Source organism: Pristiophorus japonicus, chromosome 11, assembly GCF_044704955.1.
Source record: "Pristiophorus japonicus isolate sPriJap1 chromosome 11, sPriJap1.hap1, whole genome shotgun sequence".
In the NCBI taxonomy this organism is placed as follows: Eukaryota; Metazoa; Chordata; class Chondrichthyes; family Pristiophoridae; genus Pristiophorus; species Pristiophorus japonicus.
The window spans coordinates 75326155-75352080 of record NC_091987.1 but is presented as its reverse complement, the minus strand read 5'-3'; the positions used below and the strand labels follow the sequence as shown (position 1 = coordinate 75352080).

Here is a 25926-nt window from a genome sequence, read left to right as displayed (position 1 = left end):
CCAGTCCGGAATCACCTCAAGTGACAGAGACCCGTGCTGAGTATTCAAACAGGCTCATTTCGACAGACTGTGAAAAATCACAGACCCCCAAGTCAAGGCTGCTACGTGCTGCTCAGCATGTTGCATTAACTCATCAATCACCTTGACATTTTCGAACCTTGGGTAGCGAGCCAATTAAAACGTTAAAAGAATATTGATTGAGCCAATAAGGTCAAAGAAGGTGAGTTCTTTTCTGTAAATTGATCCAAGTATAAAGTACAGCCATTTTGACCATGTGCCTCAGTAAGAATAAAGACCTGGCTTGAAGCCAAGAAGTTTGTTGCTCTCTGCCGAGATTAAAAAGTTAAAATTACCATCGGAGTTCGTATTTCATTGGAAATTAGGAGATCTAACAATTTTGGCGCTGCGAGCAGGGTCGCTGAGGAAAGAAACTGAATTTTGGACATCGGACCTACATACTGAGGTAAGGACTCCTCTTTTTTAAAAAAAAGTCCTCGGTCAAAAGTCTAAATTCACCTCTCCTTCTACGCAATTCCGAAAGCCTCTGGTTTGCGAACCCTCCAGTTGGTAGTCGGCTCGAGGTCCCATAGACGTCTAAACTTCGGCGGTGTGTTCGTTAATTAATCACTGACCTATTGATCGGCTAACAGGCCTACGACTCGAGACCCCAGTAAAGAACTCAGTAAAGAAATGGCGGCAGGAAATAAAGGCAAAGAATTGCCTACAACTGTTAAAGGTGGGCAGGCACCACCTCAAGTTTTGCTAGATTTAATTCTCGAACAGTTGAAAGAATACATAGAGCAACAATTCAACTTATCTAAAAGCTGTATTAAGATCGAACAAAAGTACGGAACCTCCAAAGGACAATGGTCCTTGGACGAGATTAAAAGGGTCTGGGGAAAAATGACCCGTATGGAAAATAAAGAGTGAACTAGATGGTCCCTAGTGGTTATGGGCTAGATCCGAAACCGGAATGAAATTATAATGCGTTCCCAACATGATCGAGAACTGACCAGTACAAAGGATCAATTGCAAGCTGTTTGTGCACAGCTGCGACAGAAAAAGCTTGAACTTGAAAAGCTGGAAGCGGAAGTTAAAGATCTTAAAGGTGAAATTAAAGAATGGAAAAAATCATTAAGTCAAGAGACAGTAATAGGAAAAGGAAAATGTATTGATCAATTCCCAGGGTACCCATGTTTGGATAAATTAAAAGCGCAAACCCGAAGACACGACCGAGGAATAGATACAGTGTCGGAGGAGGATGACGAATTAGGGGTGCGCTTTGCCCCATTTAAAAAAAGACGAGTTGTAGTCAAATCAGAAAAGACTGCGGATGAGGGCGGAACCAAAAAAACAAAGAGAAGGGTGTATGGAGAATACTTAGTTCAAGATCCGGCAGACCCAGAGAAAATTGATAAATGGTCCAAAGAATTGCCCAATCCAAAGAAAGGGGGAGTAAAAACGTGGGACCAATTGGACCGCTTAAGAAATATATATCAACTTCATCCCTGGGACGGAGTGCAAATTTTGACCATAATGGTGCCAAAAACACAGGAAAGAAAATTGCACGACAAGGTAGATGAAGCTTTGGGGCAGAATGAGCAAGAATTAGACGCAGGATGGGAGGCGATTAAAAACTGGCTGCAAGCCTTCAGTCCAGCTAAGACAGACTGGGGAAAAATTGCAGCCTGCCAACAGAAAGGAACAGAGGAGGTCCTGGAGTATGACGAGCAGTTTAGATGCACGTGGCTAAAACATTCGGGTATGAACAATACGGATGAGGAAATGGATGAACAAGTGTTTGGACCCCTGAAAGCAGCTTTCGTGGCAGGTCTAAAGCCAGAACTGTCCAAAATGCTTAAGGTAGTGTTACCGGACTGGGAAGGCAGAGGAACTACCTTTGCAGCATTGGTGGATCGATGTAACCAATTAGATCGGGATATGGGAGCTAAAGTCCGAGTTGTACAGGCTATGGGATGGAAATCCCAGGATTCCGATAAACAGTCATTAGGAAAATTACCCGGAAAATGTCATTATTGTGGGAAAGAAGGTCACTGGGCCAAGACGTGCAGGGCAAAACAGAAAGGTAGTGGCTGGGGAAGAGGACGCAGCCAGGGATACAATTCAGCCAACAAGCCAGGCTTGTCACAAGATAACGACCTCATAGAAGCATTTAAGCGACTGACAATACAACAACAGAAGGAGTTACTTGGGATAGCAAAAAACGATTAGAGCCCACCCTGGCCCCCCTCCTCGCACTAATACAACAAAGGGGAGATGGGCTATATATAACTGTGAGGGTGGGCGATAAGGATGTGGACTATCTTTTAGACACAGGGGCGGAATTAACATGCTTACCCCTACAATATGGAGACTTTTTGCCGTTGGATGGTAGGGCACGTACAGCCTATGGAGTTGGGGGCCATAAAATGGAAATTAAAAGGACAACACCGGTACTTATAGGGCTGGGTCCACATGAACTAACCACGCCGGTCTGGATAGGCCCAGTAGATCAACCCCTTTTGGGAATGGACGTTCTAATCCAAATAGATTCATCGTTGCATTTCGAGGATGGTCAGGTGACATGGTCAATTAGAACTTTGAAGAAAGAAGAATTGAAGGAACACCCGATATGGGCTAAAGATAAGAACGATTGTGGCCTACTCCAGATGGAGCCTGTGTCATTTACAGGGACCAAGCCTCCATGCACTAAACAATATCCCATCAGTCCAACTGCCATCGCGGGAATCTTACCGGTTATTCAGCAATTGGAGAAACAAGGGGTGCTTATTAAAACGCATAGCTCCTCCAATAGCCCCGTGTGGCCGGTACAGAAATCTAATGAGACTTGGCGTTTGACTGTCGATTATAGGAAAGCTAACCAGTGTATTGATCAAAAAGCTCCTTTGGTCGCAGATCCCTCCACCATTTTTAATGCCCTCAAACCGGAACATAAATATTTCTCGGTTATAGATATGGCCAACGGATTTTGGTCGGTGCTTCTGGCACCGGAGGTTCGACAGTGGTTTGCTTTCACGGTCCAAGGACAACAGTATACTTGGACCCGGTTACCGCAGGGTTTCCACAACAGCCCTACGGTATTCCACATGGCTTTACAAAGCCATTTGCGAGAATTACCTCCCCTGTCATCCACAGTCATCCAATATGTAGACGATATCCTGCTAGCTTCAAACACGGAAGAACAGCATGAACAAGATTTACGAGCTTTGCTGGATCACCTTTGGCTGAATGGACATAAAGCCAGCATCGACAAAGCACAAATATTCCAAGAAGAGGTTGTATACCTGGGACAAAAGATTTCACAAGGAAAGAGAGAACTTACCCAGGATAGAACTGCAGCCATTCGGGCTGCTAAAAAACCCACCACTATTCAGGAACTAAGGTCTTGTGTAAGGATTACATTCCCTGATGGGGAGTTCCGAGTAGCATTGACTCAGATCAGGGAACACACTTCACAGGTGCTGTCTGCCAAGAAGTCTGTAGGTTACTGAACATTACATGGGATTTACAGTCCTTATCATCCACAATCATCAGGACAAGTAGAGCGAATGAATCGAACTCTGAAACAACGGCTTGCCAAACATCACCAAGAAGGAACACCATGGCCCCAGGCATTACCAATAGTGCTATGTAGCATTAGGGCAACCCCGAACAGAACTACAGGTCTAAGCCCATTTGAAATTATAACAGGAAGATCCATGTCGCTGCCAGGAACTATCGATTTACGGAAAGCTGATGTTCACTTAATGAGTGACACTTTGTTATCATACTGTCAGAACTTAACCAATGCTATTAGTTCTGTTTCCCGGCAGGTATCGGCAGCTTGGGGTAATCCACCCAAAGGAGGGCATGACACCATCCCGGGAGTCTGGGTATATGTGAAAAAGTTGCATAAAGAACCTTTGGGTGCCAAGTGGGAGGGACCTTATCAAGTGTTATTGACCACCCAGGCAGCTGTTAAAGTCCAAGGAAAGAAAGCCTGGATCCACGCTTCACACGTTAAACGAGCACCCGTAACTGAAGCTGAAATCTAATAAAGACAATTACTTTTCGCGAAAATGTATAAATTTACTGTATTATTGATTGTAGGTATTATAGGCATAGGCCTACTTCTTTAGCTGACCTTCTGCACCAAAGGGGAATAGTAGGGTAGCAAGGGAATTACATGTAAATACCTTTTTATATATGTCATACATTTATGCCAAACAAGGTAACATTTCTAGTTGTTGGGTGTGTACGCATATTCCTATTCACTCAAAGGGAGGGATTCCCTTGAGGCCAGTTCCCTTGAATATCTCGGAAATGGCTGAGTGGATAATTAATCAAAACAAAACAGGCAATGCGTTTCAGGATACGGAAAACTGGGCACGTAAATGGAAGTCAGCAGGTTACAATCTGACTACCTTTGAAGGGGGATACCAACCGTGGTACAATAATTCCAAACGGCCCCCATTTTTTGTTATCACTAATACAATGGGAATAGGAAGACCGGGGGAATCGTCTGTCTGATTAGAAACATCAAAGGAGGCCAAAATATGGGGTATAGTAACCGCTCCCGAAATTATAATATAATCAAACCACGGAACCGTCCAAACTGGGCCGATGTGGGAATTTTTAACGTAACGGGGATTCTGAATAAAACAGATAGAAAAGCCTGGACAGGCCCCGGAGTGTTGCTGACAAAGAAACATCTAACATTCATTGCATATAATGGCACCTATTGGGTGTGTGGCCACAAGGCCTACCCTTGGCTGCCCCAGAATTAGATGGGATCCTGCTATTTAGCCTACATTGTGCCTTATATGTATCATATAAAGTCACTGTCAGAACATTTACACCGTCCTAAGAGAGCTATCACAGAAACAGAGAGGTTCTTTGCCATCCTGATCCCTGGGTATGGGACCGCCAAACTGGCAAGGGAATCCATTAACATGGCATCCGTTGTGGAACGGGTAGCCAATGATACCTCAGAGGCCCTAGTTAAAATCAATGCAGAAATGGTAGCAATCCGCACAGTAGCCCTATAGAATAGACTGGCCCTTGATTACATCCTGGCTGAAAAGGGAGGTACTTGCACCCTACTCGGAACTGAGTGTTGCACATATATCCCAGATAGCTCCAAAGAAATTACCCACTTAGCGGAGCATATCCAAAAGGAGGTAGAAAAACTTAAGCAACCCCCATCATTCACTTTGTGGAGCGGAGCCACTAAATGGCTAGGTTCAATAGGAACTTCATTGGTGGAAGGTTTAATTCTATTTGTTGTAATTGTTTTACTTTTATATTGTTTGTTTATGTTGATTAAATGTTGTTGCGACCAGGCGGCTGTAGCTGCTGTCCCGCAGGTGAGACACCTTGCAGGTCCCAGCAGACCGTCTGTACGTGGCACAGGGGTATGTTATGCTTAAGGAAAGGTTGTTTACTGGTTGAATTAAGGTATTGATTTGGATTAAATTGGAATAAGGTTAATTAACCTATTAAAACCAGACTTCCATTGTGGCCAGGATGGAACTTGGGTTGGTGTAAATTTGTGTGAAAGCTACTAGTCCGGACATGTGGCGAAACACATCAACAAATTTTAGAAGGAAACTCTATTAACATGTATGAAATTATTTTGTAGAATGTTTAACCAGTGATACCTGAAGTTTTATGATTCAGTTTGTGAAAGAATCAAAGGGGGGATTGATAGAGTATTCAAACAGGCTCATTTAGACAGACTGTGAAAAATCACAGACCCCCAAGTCAAGGCTGCTACGTGCTGCTCAGCATGTTGCATTAACTCATCAATCACCTTGACATTTTCGGACCTTGGGTAGCGAGCCAATTAAAACGTTAAAAGAATATTGATTGAGCCAATAAGGTCAAAGAAGGCAAGTTCTTTTCTGTAAATTGATCCAAGTATAAAGTACAGCCATTTTGACCATGTGTCTCAGTAAGAACAAAGACCTGGCTTGAAGCCAAGAAGTTTGTTGCTCTCTGCCGAGATTAAAAAGTTAAAACTACTATCGGAGTTCGTATTTCATTGGAAATTAAGAGATCTAACACGTGCCGAGGCTCAGCCACCAAAGCCACAACTGCGGCGCTCCACGAGAGAGCGTCGACCACCTGACAGACTTAACCTCTGAATCAAAAAGACTTGGGGGGGGGAGGTGATGTCATGTATTTAACCATCTTGCAATGACATAGTCATGTAACTGTAACTCATGTACACTGTACCTGTACCCTAGAAATGCACACCATGACCACAGGGGGTGAACTTGCAGGAGATACTCCTCACCTGGGTTTCCAGGTATAAAAGGGGAGGTCCCACCCAGGGTCAGCACTCCTTGGTCCTGGGAATAAAGGTGAAGGTCACACACAGAGTGACCGTGTCTGATATATACATGCCTCGTGTGAGTCTGTAGTAAGGTGCAGGGACACTACAATGTCCTCTTCAAGTCGTTCCTGGTTGTCAGTAAATTGCAATTTGGTCTGAGCTAAATGCTTTCTCACGTTTGGCCATTTAACAGTTTGATTATAAACACCCTATTCCCTTCCTTGGCCAAAACAGTACCAGCAACCCACTTAAGACCATGACCGTAATTCAGGACAAACACAGGGTCGTTAACATCAATGTCACGTGAAACAGCCGCGCGATAGTGGTACATGTTCTGCCGGTGTCGCCGGGTTTCCACGTGTTCATTAAGATCCGGGTGGACTAGGGAAGAGCCTGGTTTTGAAGGCTCTCTTCATTAACAATTCTGCCGGGGGAAACCCGGTGAACAAGTGGGGTCGTATCCAGTAACTGAGCAGAATGCGAGACAAGCGGGTCTGCAGGGAGCCATCCGTCACGCATTTCATGCTCTGCTTGATTGTTTGGACTGCCCGCTCTGCTTGACCGTTAGACGCGGGCTTAAAGGGAGCAGACCTGACATGCTTGAAGCCATTGCGGGTCATAAACTCGTTGAATTCCAAGTTGGTGAAACACGGTGCATTGTCGCTGACAAGGACGTCGGGCAAGCCATGGATGGCGAACATGGCCCAGAGGCTTTCAATGGTGGCTGTGGACATGCTAGATGACATGATTACACATTCAATCCATTTGGAGTAAGCGTCCACAACTACTAAAAACATCTTTCCTAGAAAGGGGCCGGCAAAATCTACGTGGATCCTGGACCACGGTTTGGAGGACCATGACCACAGATTCAATGGAGCCTCCCTTGGTGCATTGTTCAGTTGCAAGCAAGTGTTGCACTGGTGCATGCATGACTCTAAGTCCAAGTCAATGCTGGGCCACCAAACATGCGACCTGGCAATTGCCTTCATCATGACAATGCATGGGTGGGTACTGTGTAGCTCGCCTGTCTTTCCCTGTCTTTTTTTGGCAAAACCACATGATTACCCCATTAGGGACAATCCGACTGGATGAACATTTCATCTGTGCGTCGGTGAAATGGCTTAATTTCATCTTGCATTTCCCCGGGAATGGCTGACCACTTCCCATTTAGCATTCAACTCTTTACTAATAATAGCACAGGTTCTTGACTGGTCCAGGTCCTGATCTGGCGAGCTGTGATGGTGACACCGTTTTGGGTACTGTTGAGGAGGATGACTCATCAGGGGAGGGCAGCAGCAGCCAAGTTCATGGCACCGTGGCTGGCTCTGCTGCACAGGAGGGCAGGAAAAAGAGTGGGCGAGCAATAGTGACAGGGGATTCGATTGTAAGGGGAATAGATAGTCATTTCTGTGGCCGCAACCGAGACTCCAGGATGGTATGTTGCCTCCCTGGTGCAAGGGTCAAGGATGTCTCGGAGCGGGTGCAGGACATTCTGAAAAGGGAGGGTGAACAGCCAGTTGTCGTTGTACACATAGGTACCAACGATATAGGTAAAAAAACGGGATGAGGTCCTACGAGACGAATTTAGGGAGCTAGGAGCTAAATTAAAAAGTAGGACCTCAAAAGTAGTAATCTTAGGATTGCTACCAGTGCCACATGCTAGTCAGCGTAGTAATCGCAGGATAGCTCAGATGAATACGTGGCTTGAGTAGTGGTGCAGAAGGGAGGGATTCAAATTCCTGGGGCATTGGAACCGGTTCTGGGGGAGGTGGGACCAGTACAAACCGGACGGTCTACACCTGGGCAGGACCGAAACTAATGTCCTAGGGGGAGTGTTTGCTAGTGCTGTTGGGGAGCAGTTAAACTAATATGGCAGGGGGATGGGAACCTATATGCAGGGGGGCAGAGGGAAATAAAAGGGAGACAGAGGCAAAAGATAGAAAGGAGAATAGTAAAAGTGGAGGGCAGAGAATCCCAAGGCAAAAAACAAAAAGGGCCACATTACAGCAAAATTCTAAAGAGGCAAGGTGTGTTAAAAAGATAAGCCTGAAGGCTTTGTGCCTCAATGCGAGGAGTAAGGTGGACGAATTAACTGCGCAGATAGCAGTTAATGGATGCAATGTAATTGGCATCACAGAAACATGGCTCCAGGGTGACCAAGGCTGGGAATTCAACATCCAGGCGTATTCAGCATTTAGGAAGGATAGACAGAGAGGAAAAGGAGGCGGAGTGGCGTTGCTGGTCAAAGAACAAATTAATGCAATAGTAAAGAAGAACTTTGGCTTGGATGATGTGGAATCGGTATGGGTGGAGCTACAGAATACCTAAGGGCAGAAAATGCTGGTGGGAGTTATGTACAGGCCACCAAACAGTAGTAGTGAGGTTGGGGAAAGCATAAAACAAGAAATAAGGGATGTGTGCAATAAAGGTACAGCAGTTATCATGGGCGACTTTAATTTATATATAGATTCGGTTTACCAAACTGGTAGCAATGCGGTAGAAGAGGATTTCCTGGAGTGTATTAGCGATGGTTTTCTTGACCAATATGTGGAGGAACCGACTAGAGAGCTGGCCATCCGAGACTGGTTGATGTGTAATGAGAAGGGACTAACTAGCAATCTTGTTGTGAGATGCACCTTGGGGAAGAGTGACCATAATATGGTAGAATTCTTTATTAAGATTGAGAGTGACACAGTTAATTCAGAAACTAGGGTCCTAAACTTAAGGAAAGCTAACTTCGGTGGCATGAGGCATGAATTGGCTAGAATAGACTGGCAAATGATACTTAAAGGGTTCACGGTAGATAGGCAATGGCAAACATTTATAGATCACATGGATGAACTCCAACAGTTGTACATCCCTGTCTGGAGTAAAAATAAAACAGGGAAGGTGGCGCAACTGTGGCTAACAAGGGAAATTAAGGATAGTGTTAGATCTAAGGAAGAGGCATATAAATTGGCCAGAAAAAGTAGCAAACCTGAGGACTGGGAGAAATTTAGAATTCAGCAGAGGAGGACAAAGGGTTTAATTAGGAGGGGGAAAGTAGAGTATGAGAGGAAGTTTGCCGAGAACATAAAAATTGACTGCAAAAGCTTCTATAGATATCTGAAGAGAAAAAGATTGGTGAAAACAAATGTAGGTCCCTTGCAGTCGGACTCAGGTGATTTAATAATGGGGATCAAAGAAATGGCAGACCAATTGAACAAATACTTTGGTTCTGCCTTCACGAAGGAAGACACAAATTACCTTCCGGATGTACTAGGGGACCGAGGGTCTAGTGAGAAGGAGGAACTGAAGGATATCCTTATTAGGCGGGAAATTGTGTTGGGGAAATTGATGGGATTGAAGGCCGATAAATCCCCAGGGTGTGATTGTCTGCATCCCAGAGTACTTAAGGAGGTGGCCCTAGAAATAGTGGATGCATTGGTGATAATTTTCCAACAGTCTATTGATTCTGGATCAGTTCCTATGGACTGGAGGGTAGCTAATGTGACACCACTTTTTAAAAAAGGAGGGAGAGAGAAGGCGGGTAATTATAGACCGGTTAGCCTGACATCAGTAGTGGGTCAATTGTTGGAATCTATTATTAAGGATGAAATAGCAGCGCATTTGGAAAGTGGTGACAGGATCGGTCCAAGTCAGCATGGATTTATGAAAGGGAAATCATGCTTGACCAATCTTTTGGAATTTTTTGAGGATGTAACTAGTAGAGTGGACAAGAGAGAACCAGTGGATGTGGTGTATTTGGAATTTCAAAAGGCCTTTGACAAGGTACCACATAAGAGATTGGTGTACAAGATCAAGGCACATGGTATTGGAGGTAATGTACTGGCATGGATAGAGAATTGGTTGGCAGGCAGGAAGCAGAGAGTAGGGATAAACGGGTCCTTTTCAGAATGGCAGGCAGTAACTAGTGGAGTTCCGCAGGGCTCAGTGCTGGGACCCCAGCTCTTCACAATATACATTAATGATTTGGATGAAGGAATTGAGGGTAATATCTCCAAGTTTGCAGATGACACTAAACTGGGTGGCGGTGTGAGCTGTGAAGAGGATGCTAAGATGCTGCAGGGTGATTTGGACAGGTTAGGAGAGTGGGCAAATGCATGGCAGAGGCATTATAATGTGGATAAATGTGAAGTTATCCACTTTGGTGGCAGAAACACCAAGACAGAATATTATCTGAATGGCGGCAGATTAGGAAAAGGGGAGGTGCAACGAGACCTGGGTGTCATGGTTCATCAGTCATTGAAAGTTGGCATGCAAGTACAGCAGGCGGTGAAGAAGGCAAATGGTATGTTGGCCTTCATAGCTAGGGGATTTGAGTATAGGAGCAGGGAGGTCTTACTGCAATTGTACAGGGCCTTGGTGAGGCCTCACCTGGAATATTGTGTTCAGTTTTGGTCTCCTAATCTGAGGAAGGATGTTCTTGCTATTGAGGGAGTGCAGCGAAGGTTCACTAGACTGATTCCAGGGATGGCTGGACTGACATATGAGGAGAGACTGGATCAACTGGGCCTTTATACACTGGAGTTTAGAAGGATGAGAGGGGATCTCATAGAAACGTATAAGATTCTGACGGGACGGGACAGGTTCGATGCGGGAAGAATGTTCCCGATGTTGGGGAAGTCCAGAACCAGGGGACACAGTCTTAGGATAAGGGGTAGGCCATTTAGGACTGAGATGAGGAGAAACTTCTTCACTCAGAGAGTTGTTAACCTGTGGCATTCCCTGCCGCAGAGAGTCGTTGATGCCAATTCATTGGATATATTCAAGAGGGAGTTAGATGTGGCCCTTACGGCTAAAGGGATCAAGAGGCATGGAGAGAAAGCGGGAAAGAGGTACTGAGGTGAATGATCAGCCATGATCATATTGAATGTGGTGCAGGCTCGAAGGGCCGAATGGCCTACTCTTGCACCTATTTTCTATGTTTCTATGACCCCTTGCTCTTAAAAGCTTCCATGACCAGTAGCAAGTCTGCTTGCTGCGCCATTTCAACCCCAGCGGTGTGTAATGGTAGCCGGCTGAGAGCATCGCCACAGTTTTCGGTGCCTGGTCTGTGGCGGATAACATAGTCATAAGCGGATAATGTTTGTACCCATCTTTGGATGCGGGACAAAGCATTGGTATTTATACCTTTGCTCTCTGAAAACAGCAAAATGAGCGGCTTGTGGTCAGTTTCAAGCTCAAACCGAAGTTCAATTAGGTATTGGTGCATTTTCTTAACCCCATATACACATGCTAACGCCTCTTTCTCGACCATACTTTAGGCTCTCAGAGCCTTAGACAGACTTCTAGACGCGTATGCAACCGGATGGAGGTTGCCCGATACATTGGCTTGCAGTAACACACAGCCGACCCCATACGATGAGGCGTCATAAGCTAGGGCTTACATGGGTCAAAGTGTACAAGTAACTTATTTGAACATAACAGGTTCTTGGCCTTTTCAAAAGCTGTGTCTTGAGATTTGCCCCAAACCCAGTCATCATCCTTACGTAGCAACATGTGCAAAGGCTCTTAGAACGTGCTCAACCCGGGTAGAAAGTAACCAAAATAGTTGAGGAGTCCCAGGAACCAACACAGCTCCGTCACATTCTGTGGCCTGGGTGCATTCTTGATGGCCTCTGTCGTTGAATCCGTGGGCCTGATGCCGTCTGCTGCAATCTTTCTCCCTAAAAATTCGACTTCTCGCACCAGGAAAACACACTTGGAGCATTTCAGCCTGAGTCCCACTCTGTCTAGGCGACTTTAGAACCTCTTCCAGGTTGTTGTAGATGTTCGATGGTGTTATGACCAGTGATCAGGATGTCGTCTTGAAACACAATGTTGTGCGGAACAGATTTCAGCAAACTCTCCATTTTTCTATGGAAAATGGCTGCAGCCGAGCGAATCCCGAAAGGGCACCTGTGGTATATAAACAGCCCTTTGTGTGTGTTGATGCATGTCAGTCTTTTTGAAGATTCATGCCATCGCTTTTCAACACCGGAACAATTGGACCGGCCCACTCGTTGAACTCGACTGGCGATATTATTCCTTCGCATTGGAGTCTGTCCAATTCAATCTCGACTTTCTCCCTCATCGCGTATGGAACCGCCCATGCCTTGTGATGGACGGGCCGTGCATCGGGGCCTAGATGGATCTGTACCTTGGCGCGTGTGAAGTTGCTGATGCCTGGTTCGAATAGCGAGGGAAACTTGCTCAGCACTTGAGCACACGAGGCGTCATCCACTGAAGATAATGCTTTGATGTCGTTCCAATTCCATCTAATCTTTTCTAGCCAGCTTCTGCCGAAGTTGGGCCATTGCCTGGAACAATCCTCAAAGGCAGGTCATGCACAGCTCCATCATACGATACCTTCACTGCCGCACTTCCAATGACTGGTATGAGCTCTTTGGTGTAGGTACGCAGCTTTGCATTAATCGGGCTCAGTTTGGCCCTTTGTGCTTTATTGCCCCAGTTTCTCAAAAGCCTTCTGGCTCATTATTGACTGACTCACACCCGTGTCCAACTCCATGGATACTCCATGACTTTCAGCATTATAAGAGGGCTCTTGGTGGTGAAGGTATGTATCCCATACACTTCTTCCTCGGGTGAGTTGCCTGTGCTGCGTGATCTGCGCCGAATCGATCATCCTCTGCCACGTGGTATGTCGTAGCACGTTTGCACATTCGCTGGAGGTGCCCCATCGTTGTGCAGCCTTTTCACACGTGGTGCTTGAATCGACATTAATGGGCCCGATGATTACCCCCACAGCGCCAACATGATGCTAATGGATTCACATTCACTCCCGCTGGCGGACTCTAAGTCATCACAGGTCTTGCAGCCACAGACGTATAGACCCTGCCATATGCAATTCGGCCTGCTAGCGACGTCATTTTATGCACAGTACAGCCAGTGAGCTTCGATGTTCAGAAGATGTTATCGTGCTATCGTCCGTGGTCATGCCTGGGTGATCGCGATGGTCCTGCTCAGGTCCAGGGTTTCGGCAGCCAGCAGCTTTCGAAGAATGACCTCGTGGCTGATGCCCAGCATGAAAAAGTCCCGCAGCATTTGCCCCAATGCAGCTCCAAAATCGCAAGGTCTCATGAGGTGTCTCAGGTCGGCGACATAATCCGCCACGTCCTAGCCCCCGGAGCGATGGTGCGTGTAAAAACGATATCTGGCCATGAGGATACTCTCCTTCGGCTTGAGGTGGTCCCGAACTAGCGTGCACAACTCTGTATATTTCTTCTCCATTGGTTTTGTCGGTGCGAGCAGATTCTTGATGAGGCCGTATATTTTAGGCCCACAGACGGTGAGGAGAACCGACCTGCACTTGGCCGCGTTTGTGTCTCCTTCCAGCTCGTTGGCCACGAATTACTGGTCGAGACGCTCGACGAAGGCTTCCTAATCATCACCTGTACGAATCTCTCTAATATTCCAACGGCAGCCATGGTTGCGTGAAGGTTTGTATTCTGTTACTCGTCGCCAATTGTTGCATATAGAAGAACTCCACGAGGCTGAGTACTGTGAGCTAAACTTAGTGTGACCTTAGCCTTCTTCATTACAACTCCAGAATGCCTAAACAACATGGCAGCCAATCTTTTATACTGGCCCTGCACGTGTGTGCAGGTGACCATAAGGACTCCAACAGTCTGATGGCAAGTATTACATAGTTACATACATAACAGTAAAACCACATATCTGACATCCAGTACTGGATGAATAGAAATTTCCTCCTACTAAATGTTGGGAAAACTGAAGCGATTGTCTTCAGTCCCTGCCACAAACTCCGTTTCCTAGCCACCGACTCCATGCCTCTCCCTGGCAACTGTCTGAGGCTGAACCAAACTGTTTGCAACCTTGGTGTTGTATTTGATCCCGAGATGAGCTTCTGACCACATATTCGCACCATCACTAAGATCGTCTAAATCCAGCTCTGTAACATTGCGTGACACCACCCCTGCCTCAGCTTATCTGCTACTGAAACCCTTGTCCATGCCTTTATTACCTCTGGACTTGACTATTCCAACGCACCCCTGGCTGGCCTCCCAACTTCCATGCTCCATAAACTTAAGCTCATCCAAAATTCTGCTGCCTGTAACCTAACTCGCATCAAATCTCAGTCACCCATCACCCCTGTGCTCGTTGATCTACATAGATCAGTTAAGCAATGGCTCGATTTAAAATTTTTCATCCTTGCCTTCAAATCCTTCCATCGCCTTGCCCCTCTTTATCTCTACAACCTGTTCCAGCCCAACAACCCTCCAAGATATTTGCGCTCATCCAATTTTGCCATCTTGTACATCCCCAATTATAATCGCTCCATCATTGGTGGCCAATCCTTCAGCTGCCGAGGCCCTAATTTCTGGAATTCCCTTTCTAAACTTTTCCTCCTCTCTACCTCTCTTTCCTCCTTTAAGACGCTCCTTAAAACCTACCTCTTTGATCAAGCTTTTGGTCATCTGTCCTAATATCTCCTTACGTGGCTCGGTGCTAAATGTTGTTTGATAACGCTCTGTGCAGTGCGCCTTGGGACATTTTACTACGTTAAGGGCACTATATAAATGCAAATTGTTTTGTTGAAGTTTTCTCATTTATGGCTATACTGTTTCCTATTTTATCTATATATTTCACTTCAAAATTTTATGCAAAGTCTAAGATTTTATGCCCAGGACAATGGTTATCTAAGTGTTAATTGGTTAATCAGCCCAGGGCTGTTATTTGAAATTGCAAACATCTTTGCCATTGTCTAAGATTGCATGCATTCAATATTAATGAATGACTGCTGATCCAATATTGATACGAGACATACAATCATTTGTAAATAGGTTCAACACAAATATAGAAAATTCTACAAACACTCAGCAGGTCAGTAAGCATCTATAGGGAGAACATTTCAGATATAACGCTTCATCAGTATTTGGAAAAGTGAAATATAAACAGTATTTTAAAAAGACAGAATAAAGGGAAGAGGAAGACACATACAAGAGAGGAGGTATGTGCAGCATGTTTTGTAATGTGATTAAAAGAAAAAGGTGGTTAAATAGCTGAAGTAACATGAAAATGAGACGATAGGAAGAAGCATAAGAAAATAAATAAAAGATATTGAAGAGGCACAGAGAATGTATGAATAGCTGAGCCAGGGGTGTGTGTGTGTCTATGTGTGTGTGTCTGTGTGTGTGTGTGTGTGTGTGGGGGGGGGGGGGGCGGTTGTAAAGTAGGTATGAAACAGAAATAGGAAAACCTGGTAAGGCAGAACAGAGTCTAGCAATATGAAGAGACAAAATAGCAGGCCAACACCAAGGGCGCATGATGTCCTCCGCTGCCTCCAGCGCAAACCCACCTCCCCTCCCTGAAACATCAACACGACCATCCAACATCATCAGTGGGAGCTATTATTAAGGTATGCAGTTATTAGTCAGTGTTAAGGTTGCAAAGTTCATAATAAAAAGATACAATGCTTGAGCTTGCGTTGAATTTTAGTGGAACAGTGAAGAAGGCCAAAGATATAGCGGTTACAACGGGAATCTTTGATTTTGTTCATTAAGGCATCAACCTTGGTAGCACTTTTGCCTTTGAGTCAGAAGGTTGTAGGTTCAAGCCTCACTTCAACTGTACAAATTAAAGACTGCTCTCTCAAGTGAACGCGAAGATCCAATGGCACTATTTGTGGAAGAGCTGAGGGTTCTCCTGGTGCCCTGCCGAACATTTATCCCTCAACCAACACCACTAAAACAGATTATCCAGTCATCTGCATCACTGCCATTTGTGGCATTTTGCTGTGTGCAAATAGGTTGCTTCATTTCCCCATAGTGCCTATATTCCCTAACAGTGAGTCCCATATGGTCCAGTGTGATTTGTCCTTACTATACATTATAAATGCACACGAGGGTCATACTTGAGAGAAGGTCACTCTGTGACCAATTACCTTTATTACCAAGACCTCAAGTGATGAAGGTGGGTGGAGCTTCCCCTTTTATACCTGAAACGCCAGGTTAGGAGTGTCTCCCACAAGTTCGCCCCTTGTGGTCAATGTTCTCAAGGTGTACAACTTAGGTCAGCTTATACATGGGTTACAATGATAGTTGAATATATGACATCACCTCCTCCCCAAAGTCTTATTGGGATCACAGGTTAAGTCTCTCTGGTGGTTTATGCTCCCTTGTAGAGTGCCTGAGTTGGGGCTCCGTTGTTGGGCGCTGGCCTGAGTGTCTGCTGTTTGCGGTGCCTCAGGCCTGTCCGGACTGCCCACAGTGATGAGCTCTCCTCCACTTGGTTCCGGTGTTCGGTCACCTGTGGCGGAGTAAACTCTACGTCGTGTTCTTCCTCTGCTTCTTCTATGGGGTTGCTGAACCTCCTTTTAGTTTGATCCACGTGTTTGCAGCAGATTTGTCCATTGGTAAGTTTAACTACCAAAACCCTATTCCCCTCTTTGGCAATCACGGTGCCTGCAAGCCATTTGGGCCCTGCAGTGTAATTAAGGACTAAAACAGGGTCATTGACATCAATACATCGTACCCTCGCATTCCTGTCATGGTAGTCACATTGTGACTGACGCTTGCTCTCAACAATTTCTTTCATAGTAGGGTGTATAAGGGATAACCTGGTTTTGAGCGTCCTTTTCATTAGCAGCTCTGCGGGTGGAACCCCGTGAGCAAGTGAGGTCGGGATCTATTGGCCAACAGGAGGCGTGATAAGCGACTTTGTAGGGAACCCCCTTGGATTCTGAGCATCCCCTGTTTGATTATCTGCACTGCTCGTTCCACCTGGCCGTTTGAGGCCGGCTTGAACAGTGCCGTTCTGGCATGGTTGATTCCATTGCCTGCCATGAAGACCTGGAATTCAGTGCTTGTGAAGCACGGGCCATTGTCGCTGACCAAGACATCCGGTAGACCATGGGCAGCGAACATTGCCCGTAGACTTTTTACCGTGGCAGAGAATGTGCTTGAATTTAAAATGGCACACTCAATCCAAAAACATTTTTCCCATGAAAGGACCTGCGTAGTCCACATGGAGGCGTGACCATGGCTTGGCAGGCCAGGACCAGGGGCCAAGAGGGGCTTCCCTGGGTGCGTTGCCTGCATCTATCCCTGGCCACCAAACGTGTGACCTGGCAATTGCCTTCATCATGACAATGCCCGGGTGCTCATTGTGAAGTTCTCTGATAAACACCTCTCTGCCCAGCTAGGGCATGACTACTCGGTTTCCCCACAGTAGGCAATCCTTGCGCCTATGAAATGATTTAAATTCCTCAGGGCATGCCCCATACGTGGCTGCCCAGTCCCCATTCAGGACACATTTCTTAACTAAAGACAGTAGCGGGTCTTTATTTGTCCAGACTTTAATCTGACGGGCTGTCACAGGTGAGCCTTCGCTTTCGAAAGCTTCAACAGCCATGACCACCTCAGCATCATGCTCAGTTGCCCCCTCAGTGGTGGCTAGTGGTAGCCTGCTGAGTGCATTGGCGCAGTTTTCAGTGCCCGGTCTGTGCCGAATTGTGTAGTCATAGGCGGCTAACGTAAGTGCCCACCTCTGTATGCGGGCCGACGCATTCACATTTACGGCCATGTTGTCGGCCAAAAGGAACGTTAGGGGTTTGTGATCTGTCTCCAGCTCAAATTTCCTGCCAAACAGGTACTGGTGCATTTTTTTTACTGCATATACACATGCTAGCACTTCCTTTTCTGCCATCCCATAGCCACTTTCTGCCTGGGACAGACTTCTGGAGGCATAACCTACCGGCTGTAACTGACCATTGGCATTCAAAATGCTGCAACACACACCCGACCCTATAGGATGGCGCATCGCACGTTAAAACAAGTTTCTTACATGGATCATATAACATTAACAGTTTGTTGGAGCGTTAACAAATTGTGTGCTCTATCAAAAGCCCTTTCCTGGCTGTCACCCCAGACCCAATTGTGACCTTTGCGTGGGAGCACGTGTAGCGGCTCTAACAGCGTGCCCAATTTGGGAAGAAAGTTACCAAAATAGTTCAGGAGCCCCAGGAACGAACACAGCTCCGTCGTGTTACGGGATCTGGGTGCTCTCTGGATCGCTTCCGTTTTGGATGCAGTCGGTCTGATCCCGTCTGCTGCTACCCTCCTCCCCAGGAATTCTACCTCTGAAGCCAAGAAGACGCACTTCGCCTTTTTCAGTTGCAGCCCTACCCGGTCCAGTCTGCATAGCACCTCCTCCAGGTTGTAGAGGTATTCTTCAGTATCGCGACCCGTGATGAGGATGTCGTCTTGAAAAACCACCGTCCTTGGCATCGACTTGAGGAGGCTTTCCATATTTTGCTGAAAGATCGCGGCGGCCGAACGAATCCCGAACGGACATCTGTTATACTCAAACAATCCCTTGTGTGTCGTGATGGTGGTCAGCTGCTTCGACTCACTCTCCAGCTCCTGGGTCATGTAAGCTGAGGTCAGGTCCAATTTTTTTTAAAGTTTGCCACAGGATAGCGTCGCAAAGAGGTCCTCCGCTCTAGGTAGTGGTTACTGGTCTTGGAGTGACACGCGATTGATGGTGGCCTTGTAATCACCACATATCCTGACCGACCCATCCGCCTTGAGCACCGGCACGATCGGGCTCGCCCAGTCACTGAATTCGACTGGCGAGATGATGCCTTCCCTCAGCAGACGGTCCAATTCGCATTCTATCTTTTCCCGCAGCACGTACGGCACCGCTCTGGCCTTGTGGTGTACTGGCCTGGCGTCCGGGTTTATGTGAATCACTACCTTGGCCCCCATGAAAGTGCCGATGCCGGGTTGAAATAATGAGTCAAATTTGTCCAGGACCTGTGAGCATGATACTCGCTCCACAGAAGAAATTGCATTAACATCACCCCATTTCCAGTTCATGACAGCAAGCCAACTCCTCCCCAGTAGCGCGGAACTGTCCCCCGGGACAATCCAGAGTAGCAACCTGTTCTCCGAATCTTGTGGGTCATGACTTCCGTGGCGCTGCCTAGCACCGGAATGATCTCCTTTGTATATGTCCGTAGCTGTGCGTCAATCGGCAATAATTTTGGCCTCCTGGCCTTGGACACCCACAACCTTTCAAATTGTTTGATACTCATCAGGGAATGGCTGGCCCCCGTGTCTAGCTCCATTGATAATGGGATGCCGTTGAGGAGCACTTTCATCATTATTGGTGGCGTCCTGGTATATGAACTGTATATGTGCTCCACATGAAATCGCTGAACTTCAGCTTCCAGCGATTTCCCCCAGTATTCATTTGGTCTCGTAGGGCTTACATCAGGCCCGTCCTCCTCGTACATCAACCTGGCTGCAGGCTTCCTGCACATACGTGCCGAGTGACCGCTGACGTTGCAGTTTCTGCAGGGATATTGCTGATACCTGCAAGCTCTGGCTGGGTGTTTGCCTCCACACCTCCAGCATGAGCTGGAGGCCCCGTTGTTGGAAACAAAAGGTCCATTACCAGTCGATCATCTCTGACTGTCTCTGTAACTGTCCATGAGCGCACCATTAACAGGTGTTGATGGCCCCATTACTGGCCGCATTGTCCATTGCGATGGCATGAATCACCGTTCAGTTAGCCATTGTCTATGTTGAATTCCCTCTTTGGGTTCGACTACATGCTGGGGCATGTCCGATTGCCCTTGCCTGCCTTGAGAACAGTGTGCCGCGTTAACAATGTTGACTCCCTAGTCGTTTGCTGCATTTGAGCCAAGATTTTTGTCATACATCATTCTGGTCTCTTCCTCCCCTGAGATAAATATCTGGGCTATCAGAGCCACCGCTTCCAAGGTCAAGTCTTTGGTCTCAATCAGTTTCCTGAAAACCCCAGCGTGCCCGATGCACTCAATAAAAAAGTCTCGCAGCATCTCCGCTCTGCATGCATCTGGAAACTTACATAGGCTCACCAGTCGCCGGAGATCTGCTACGAAGTCTGGAACGCTGTGCCCTTCTCGTCGCCGATGCATGTAAAACCGGTGTCTCGCCATTGCCCTACATAGTAACAGTGACTACACTTCAAAAGTATTTCATTGGCTGTAAAGTGCTTTGGGACAGACACTCTTAGGTTATGAAAGATACTAAATAAATGCAAGTTCAAATAGCAGCATATTTGGAAAGCAGTGACGTGAAATAACAGCACATTTGGAAAGCAGTGACGGGATCGGTCCAAGTGAGCATGGATTTATGAAAGGGAAATTCTGCTTGACAAATCTTCTGGAATTTTTTGATGTAACTGGTAGAGTGGATAAGGGAGAACCGGTGGATGTGGTGTATTTGGATTTTCAAAAGGCTTTTGACAAGATCCCACACAAGAGATTGGTGTGCAAAATTAAAGCACATGGTATTGGGGGTAATGTACTGACGTGGAGAGAGAACTGGTTGGCAGACAGGAAGCAGAGAGCCAGGATAAACGGGTCCTTTTCAGAATGACAGGCAGTGACTAGTGGGGTGCCGCAGGGCTCAGTGCTGGGACTCCACCTATTTACAATATACATTAATCATTTGGATGAGGGAATTGAGTGTAATATCTCCAAGTTTGCAGATGACACTAAACTGGTGGCAGTGTGAGCTGTGAGGAGGATGCTAAAAGGCTGCAGGGTGACTTGGACAGGTTAGGTGAGTGGGCAAACGAGTGGCAGATGCAGTATAATGTGAATAAATGTGAGATTATCCACTTTTAAACACGAAGGCAGAATATTATCTGAATGGCGGCAGATTAGGAAAAGGGGAGGTGCAACGAGACCTGGGTGTCATGGTACATCAGTCATGGAAAGTTGGCATGCAGGTACAGCAGGCGGTGAAGAAGGCAAATGGTATGTTGGCCTTCATAGCTTGGGGATTTGAGTATAGGAGCAGGGAGGTCTTACTGCAGTTGTACAGGGCCTTAGTGAGGCCTCACCTGGAATACTGTGTTCAGTTTTAGTCTCCTAATCTGAGGAAGGACATTCTTGCTATTGAGGGAGTGCAGCAAAGGTTCATCAGACTGATTCCCGGGATGGCGGGACTGACATATGAGGAGAGACTGGATCGACTGGGCCTGTATTCACTGAAGTTTCGAAGGATGAGAGGGGATCTCATAGAACCATATAAAATTCTGACGGGACTGGACAGGTTAGATGCAGGAAGAATGTTCCCGATGTTGGGGAAGTCCAGAACCAGGAGACATAGTCTAAGGATAAGTGGTGAGCCATTTAGGACTGAGATGAGGAGAAACGTCTTCACTCAGAGAGTGGTTAACCTGTGGAATTCCCTACCGCAGAGAGTTGTTGATGCCAGTTCATTGGATATATTCAAGAGGGTGTTAGATATGGCCCTTACGGTTAAAGGGATCAAGGGATATGAAGAGAAAGCAGGAAAGTGGTACTGAGGTGAATGATCAGCCATGATCTTATTGAATGGTGGTGCAGGCTCGAAGGGCCGAATGGTCTACTCCTGCACCTATTTTCTATGTTTCTATGATGCTTCTTCCTACTGTTTCATATTAATATTACTTCAGCCATTTAACCATCGCCTAAGCAATTTACAGGTCATGTATACTTCTTCCCTTTCCTTTGTTTTTTTCCTTTTAAATGCTGTTCAACTGTTCCTTCTCTACACAGATGCTTACTGATCTGCTGAGTGTTTCCAGCATTTCCAGTTTTTATTTCAGATTTCCAACATTTGCAGTTTTTTGCTTTGAATTTCCATAGGTTTAAATATATCACAACCCTGTCAACCATAAATCTCATTTTGAATATTTTCCCAGGTGGTGGAAATTCTAAAGTAATATTCCATGGAATAAGGTGAACACTAACACTTCAATGCGTTGTTATTTTCGTTCGCTCTTTTGACTTTTAACATTTCCCCCTAGCGGTAAAAGAAAGGCTTTCATTTATATGGTGCCTTTCACAATCTCAGGACATCCCACCGTAAACAGCCAATAAAGTACATATAGAGTGTTATAACGTAGGAAACACAGCCAACCTCAGGACATCCCACAACGCTGCGAAGCCAATAAAGTACTTATGAAGTGTTGGAATGTAGGAAAAACAGCAACTTGTACTTATATAACATTTAAGTAGTGAAACATCCCAAAGCACGCCACAGGAGCGTTATAAAACAAAATTTGACACTGAACCACATAAGGAGATATTGGGACAGCCAATTTGTGCAAAGCAAGGTCCCACAAACAGCAACGTGATAATGAACAGATCATCTGTTTTTGGTGTTGGTTCAGATACACACCAGCGGCCGTGTTCTGACTTTTACAGAAACAGCAGCAACTATGATTTATTTAACATTAATTTGATGAATACAAATGCTGCATCAAGAAATCTAATTTTGCTACTAGTTCTAATACACATGACCCAACGCTGATGTGCTTATTTGTACTGCAAAAATGGCCAACATGCTCCACCCTTTGTTTCTGATTGGTCCCCTTGGAGAATAAGTCACACCCTGAAGTTTCACAGGAAGTTTCACAATAACTGGAATCGCGCATCCCAAGGTCCCACTGACTTTGCAAATTGTAACTCAATCCACTTTGACTTCCTGAAGCGACAGAGGACAGAGCTCCCCAGAAGACAGCAAGGGCCAGCCGAAGTAACTTACCTCAGTCCAAGTACATCCCTCCTCCAGCCAGTGCCTTACCCCAGTCCAAGTGTATCCTTCCCCCAGCCAAAGTGCCTTACCCCAGTCCAAGTGCATGCCTCTCCCAGCCGAAGTGCCTTACCCCAGTCCACGTGCATGCCTCTCCCAGCCGAAGTGCCTTACCCCAGTCCAAGTACAACCCTCCCCAGCCAAGGTGCCTTACCCTAGTCCATCCCTCCCCCAACCAAAGTGCCTTATCCCAGCACGTGTATCCTCCGCCCCCCCCCCCCAACCATAGATGGGGCAGGTATTGTGTACGGATTGTTAACAGGTTTATTGGGTATGAAGTAAATAGTGACAGTGCCGTAACTTCTGGGCACTCCACTCCAACGATGTCCCTTGTAGAGGGTTGGAAGAATATGATCCATCTCCCCCCCCAGTGTCTATCCCCTAGCATCTCTCCCTCTCTTCCCCCCCCCCCCCCAGTTCTCTCGCTATCGGACCCCCCTCCCCGCTTGGGCCCGGGACCGCCTCTATCGGCCCCTCGCGGGGGGGGGGTCAGAGTGTCAGGTCCTGCTTCTCGGCACCCACGTGGATGGAATGATTAGGGCGGGGAGGGGAGGATCTTGACAGGGGCGGGGTTTTCGCCTGTCTGTCAAAAAAGTACAGTACAAATAGTTATAGAAAAAATTAACAGTAACGGAACGTTTCAACAGAGTAGTTGCAGTTTAGATTGACCGCACAGTATTAAGCTCTGACCAATTTGCAGCACTTTTCCAAGCTAGATTCACGTAGCGGTTTGGATTACATTTGGGCGGATTAATATGGAGTTGTATGTTTACCTGAGTGTGCTGTAAGGGTGAATGATGAAGGCTTTTATATTTTTAGCGCGCTCACATTCTTTCAATACCGCGTCTTCACTGCCAAAAATGTACAATGTCAGTCTATTTACTTGAGGTTGTTGTAGGCGCTCAATTAGTTTGAAATGCCACGTAATCGTTTTATGGCGAATACCCGGTGCAGTGTGAGTTTTAATCGGTTCCTCTTCATCGGCCACAACCTCTACACACACTGAATCTGGTTTGTCCGTGTCCGTGCCGATATTGCTTCTTTCAATCATTTCCACTTCAACATCTGAACTGCTTTTCATTTTGACTTGTTCCTCGCTTTCTGTTCCCTTGTCATTTCCGGCCACCTGGTCCTCACTCTGACCACGATCGCCTTCGATATTCTCAACTCTCCCACCAGGTTCTTCCCTTCCCGCGCCCTCACCCTCTGCTCTCTGACCATCTAATTCCCTTCCCGCGCCTTCACTCTCTGCTTTCTGACCATCTTCTTCCCTTACCGCGCCTTCACTCTCTGCTCTTTGACCATCTTCTTGCCTTCCCGCGCCGTCACTCTCTGCTCTCTGACCATCTTCTTCCCTTCCCGCGCCGTCACTCTCTGCTCTTTGACCATTTTCTTCTCTTTGACCATTTTCTTCTCTTTCCGCGCCTTCACTCTCTACTCTCTGACCATCTTCTTCCCTTCCCGCGCCTTCACTCTCTGCTCTTTGACCATCTTCTTGCCTTCCCGCGCCGTCACTCTCTACTCTCTGACCATCTTCTTCCCTTCCCGCGCCTTCACTCTCTGCTCTTTGACCATCTTCTTCCCTTCCCGCGCCTTCACTCTCTGCTTTCTGACCATCTTCTTCCCTTCCCGCGCCTTCACCCTCTGCCCTCTGACCATCTTCTTCCCTTCCCGCGCCTTCACCCTCTGCTCTCTGACCATCTTCTTCCCTTCCCTTGCCAATTTTGCCCTCTGACGCACGCTCGCCATTTTGGTTCTGTCCCAGATCCATTCGACTCGCGTCCGTTCTGTCGCTCGAGAGCGGCTGCTCGCGCCCAACTGTAAGGGCCAATCCGTTTTTTGAAAAACTAAACCATTCTAAAACGGAGACTACAGTCATTATTGTTACAAATCTTATTTTAGATGTTAGAAATTGATGTTACTGAAGGGAAAGAAAATGGAGAATGAAAGGATTATGAAAAATTTAGGTTGGTTAAGTTTCATGTCTGGTCGATTTTTATGAATCTTTATAATTACAGGTGGATACAGAGAGTGAGATGTGATTTTTTTTTTAAATTCAGCCAATCATAAATTGTGACTCCAGAGCAGGACACGAGTGCAATGCTAGAGTGTTATGGGCAGGAATATCGTGGTACCTATACCTATTCGGCAACAATCTCCTGTGGCATTGCATACAGGAACTAAAGATGAAGTATGGTATTCAGGTCATGCAGGATTAGAGGGAGGATGCTCACGGAGTAATTTTGTCAGGAATAAATTTAGTTCTGAGAGTAGGGGATTCATTTCCGTCCAGGGATAATTTGCTGCTTAGTGGGGTTGGAGCAGTTTAGCATAGGTTGGATTTGCTACTTGGTGGGTGGGTGAAGCTAATTTTCACTGGGTTGCCTTTGATGTTCAGTGGGGGTGGGTGTTTGGACTCGAGACTTTCAGCGTAGATTTATCTCATGGAGGGGGTGGGTGTAAGAATTCAGTTCCTTAAAGTGTAACTAGAATGTTGTGACCCAACTAATTGATCCATGGCAAACATGGAGTCAAGACCAAGTGCAGTATTTAGAGGGAAATAGGAGGTGGGTGGGGTGGCTTGACCCATCCACCTCCATGGCACGAACCTGGTATTGCAGTACTTCCAGGAACGGTGCTTGGGCTCTAGGCCTTTTGGCTAAGAGCATTGGCGCAGAGTGATCCTTGACAGGTGCAAGGTGACCTCTGGTGTTTGTGATCTGACAAAGAATTGGAAAGATTGGCAACGAATTAAAAAAAAATTTAGACCAAATACAGGTGGAGGCAGATATGAGGAGGGAAAGGAAGGGATCAACATAAATTGTATTCACTAACCCTCAATTAGGTTACCATCAAGTTGCTGAGCGATGAATTAACTTTCTTACCAAGTCATCAAGGAAGAAACCAAACCACAGGTCATGTGCTAAACATTATTTATTGGTTACAAATCACAATTTAAAGCTAAAGATGGGTACACAAACACTTAATAGA

General features: G+C 46.3%; 1 protein-coding gene across 1 annotated transcript in view; it reads right to left on the bottom strand.

Moving 5' to 3' along the window:
• The window catches only part of LOC139276094 (potassium/sodium hyperpolarization-activated cyclic nucleotide-gated channel 2-like), a 335425-nt gene extending 310786 nt beyond the window's left edge, over positions 1-24639 (bottom strand). Inside the window, exon 1 of the mRNA XM_070893567.1 lies at positions 23709-24639. Within this exon, the coding sequence (XP_070749668.1) occupies positions 23709-24016 (308 nt within the window). The 5' untranslated portion in view covers positions 24017-24639. The remainder of the gene's footprint in view (positions 1-23708) is intronic.
• Between the last annotated feature and the right edge of the window lie 1287 nt (positions 24640-25926).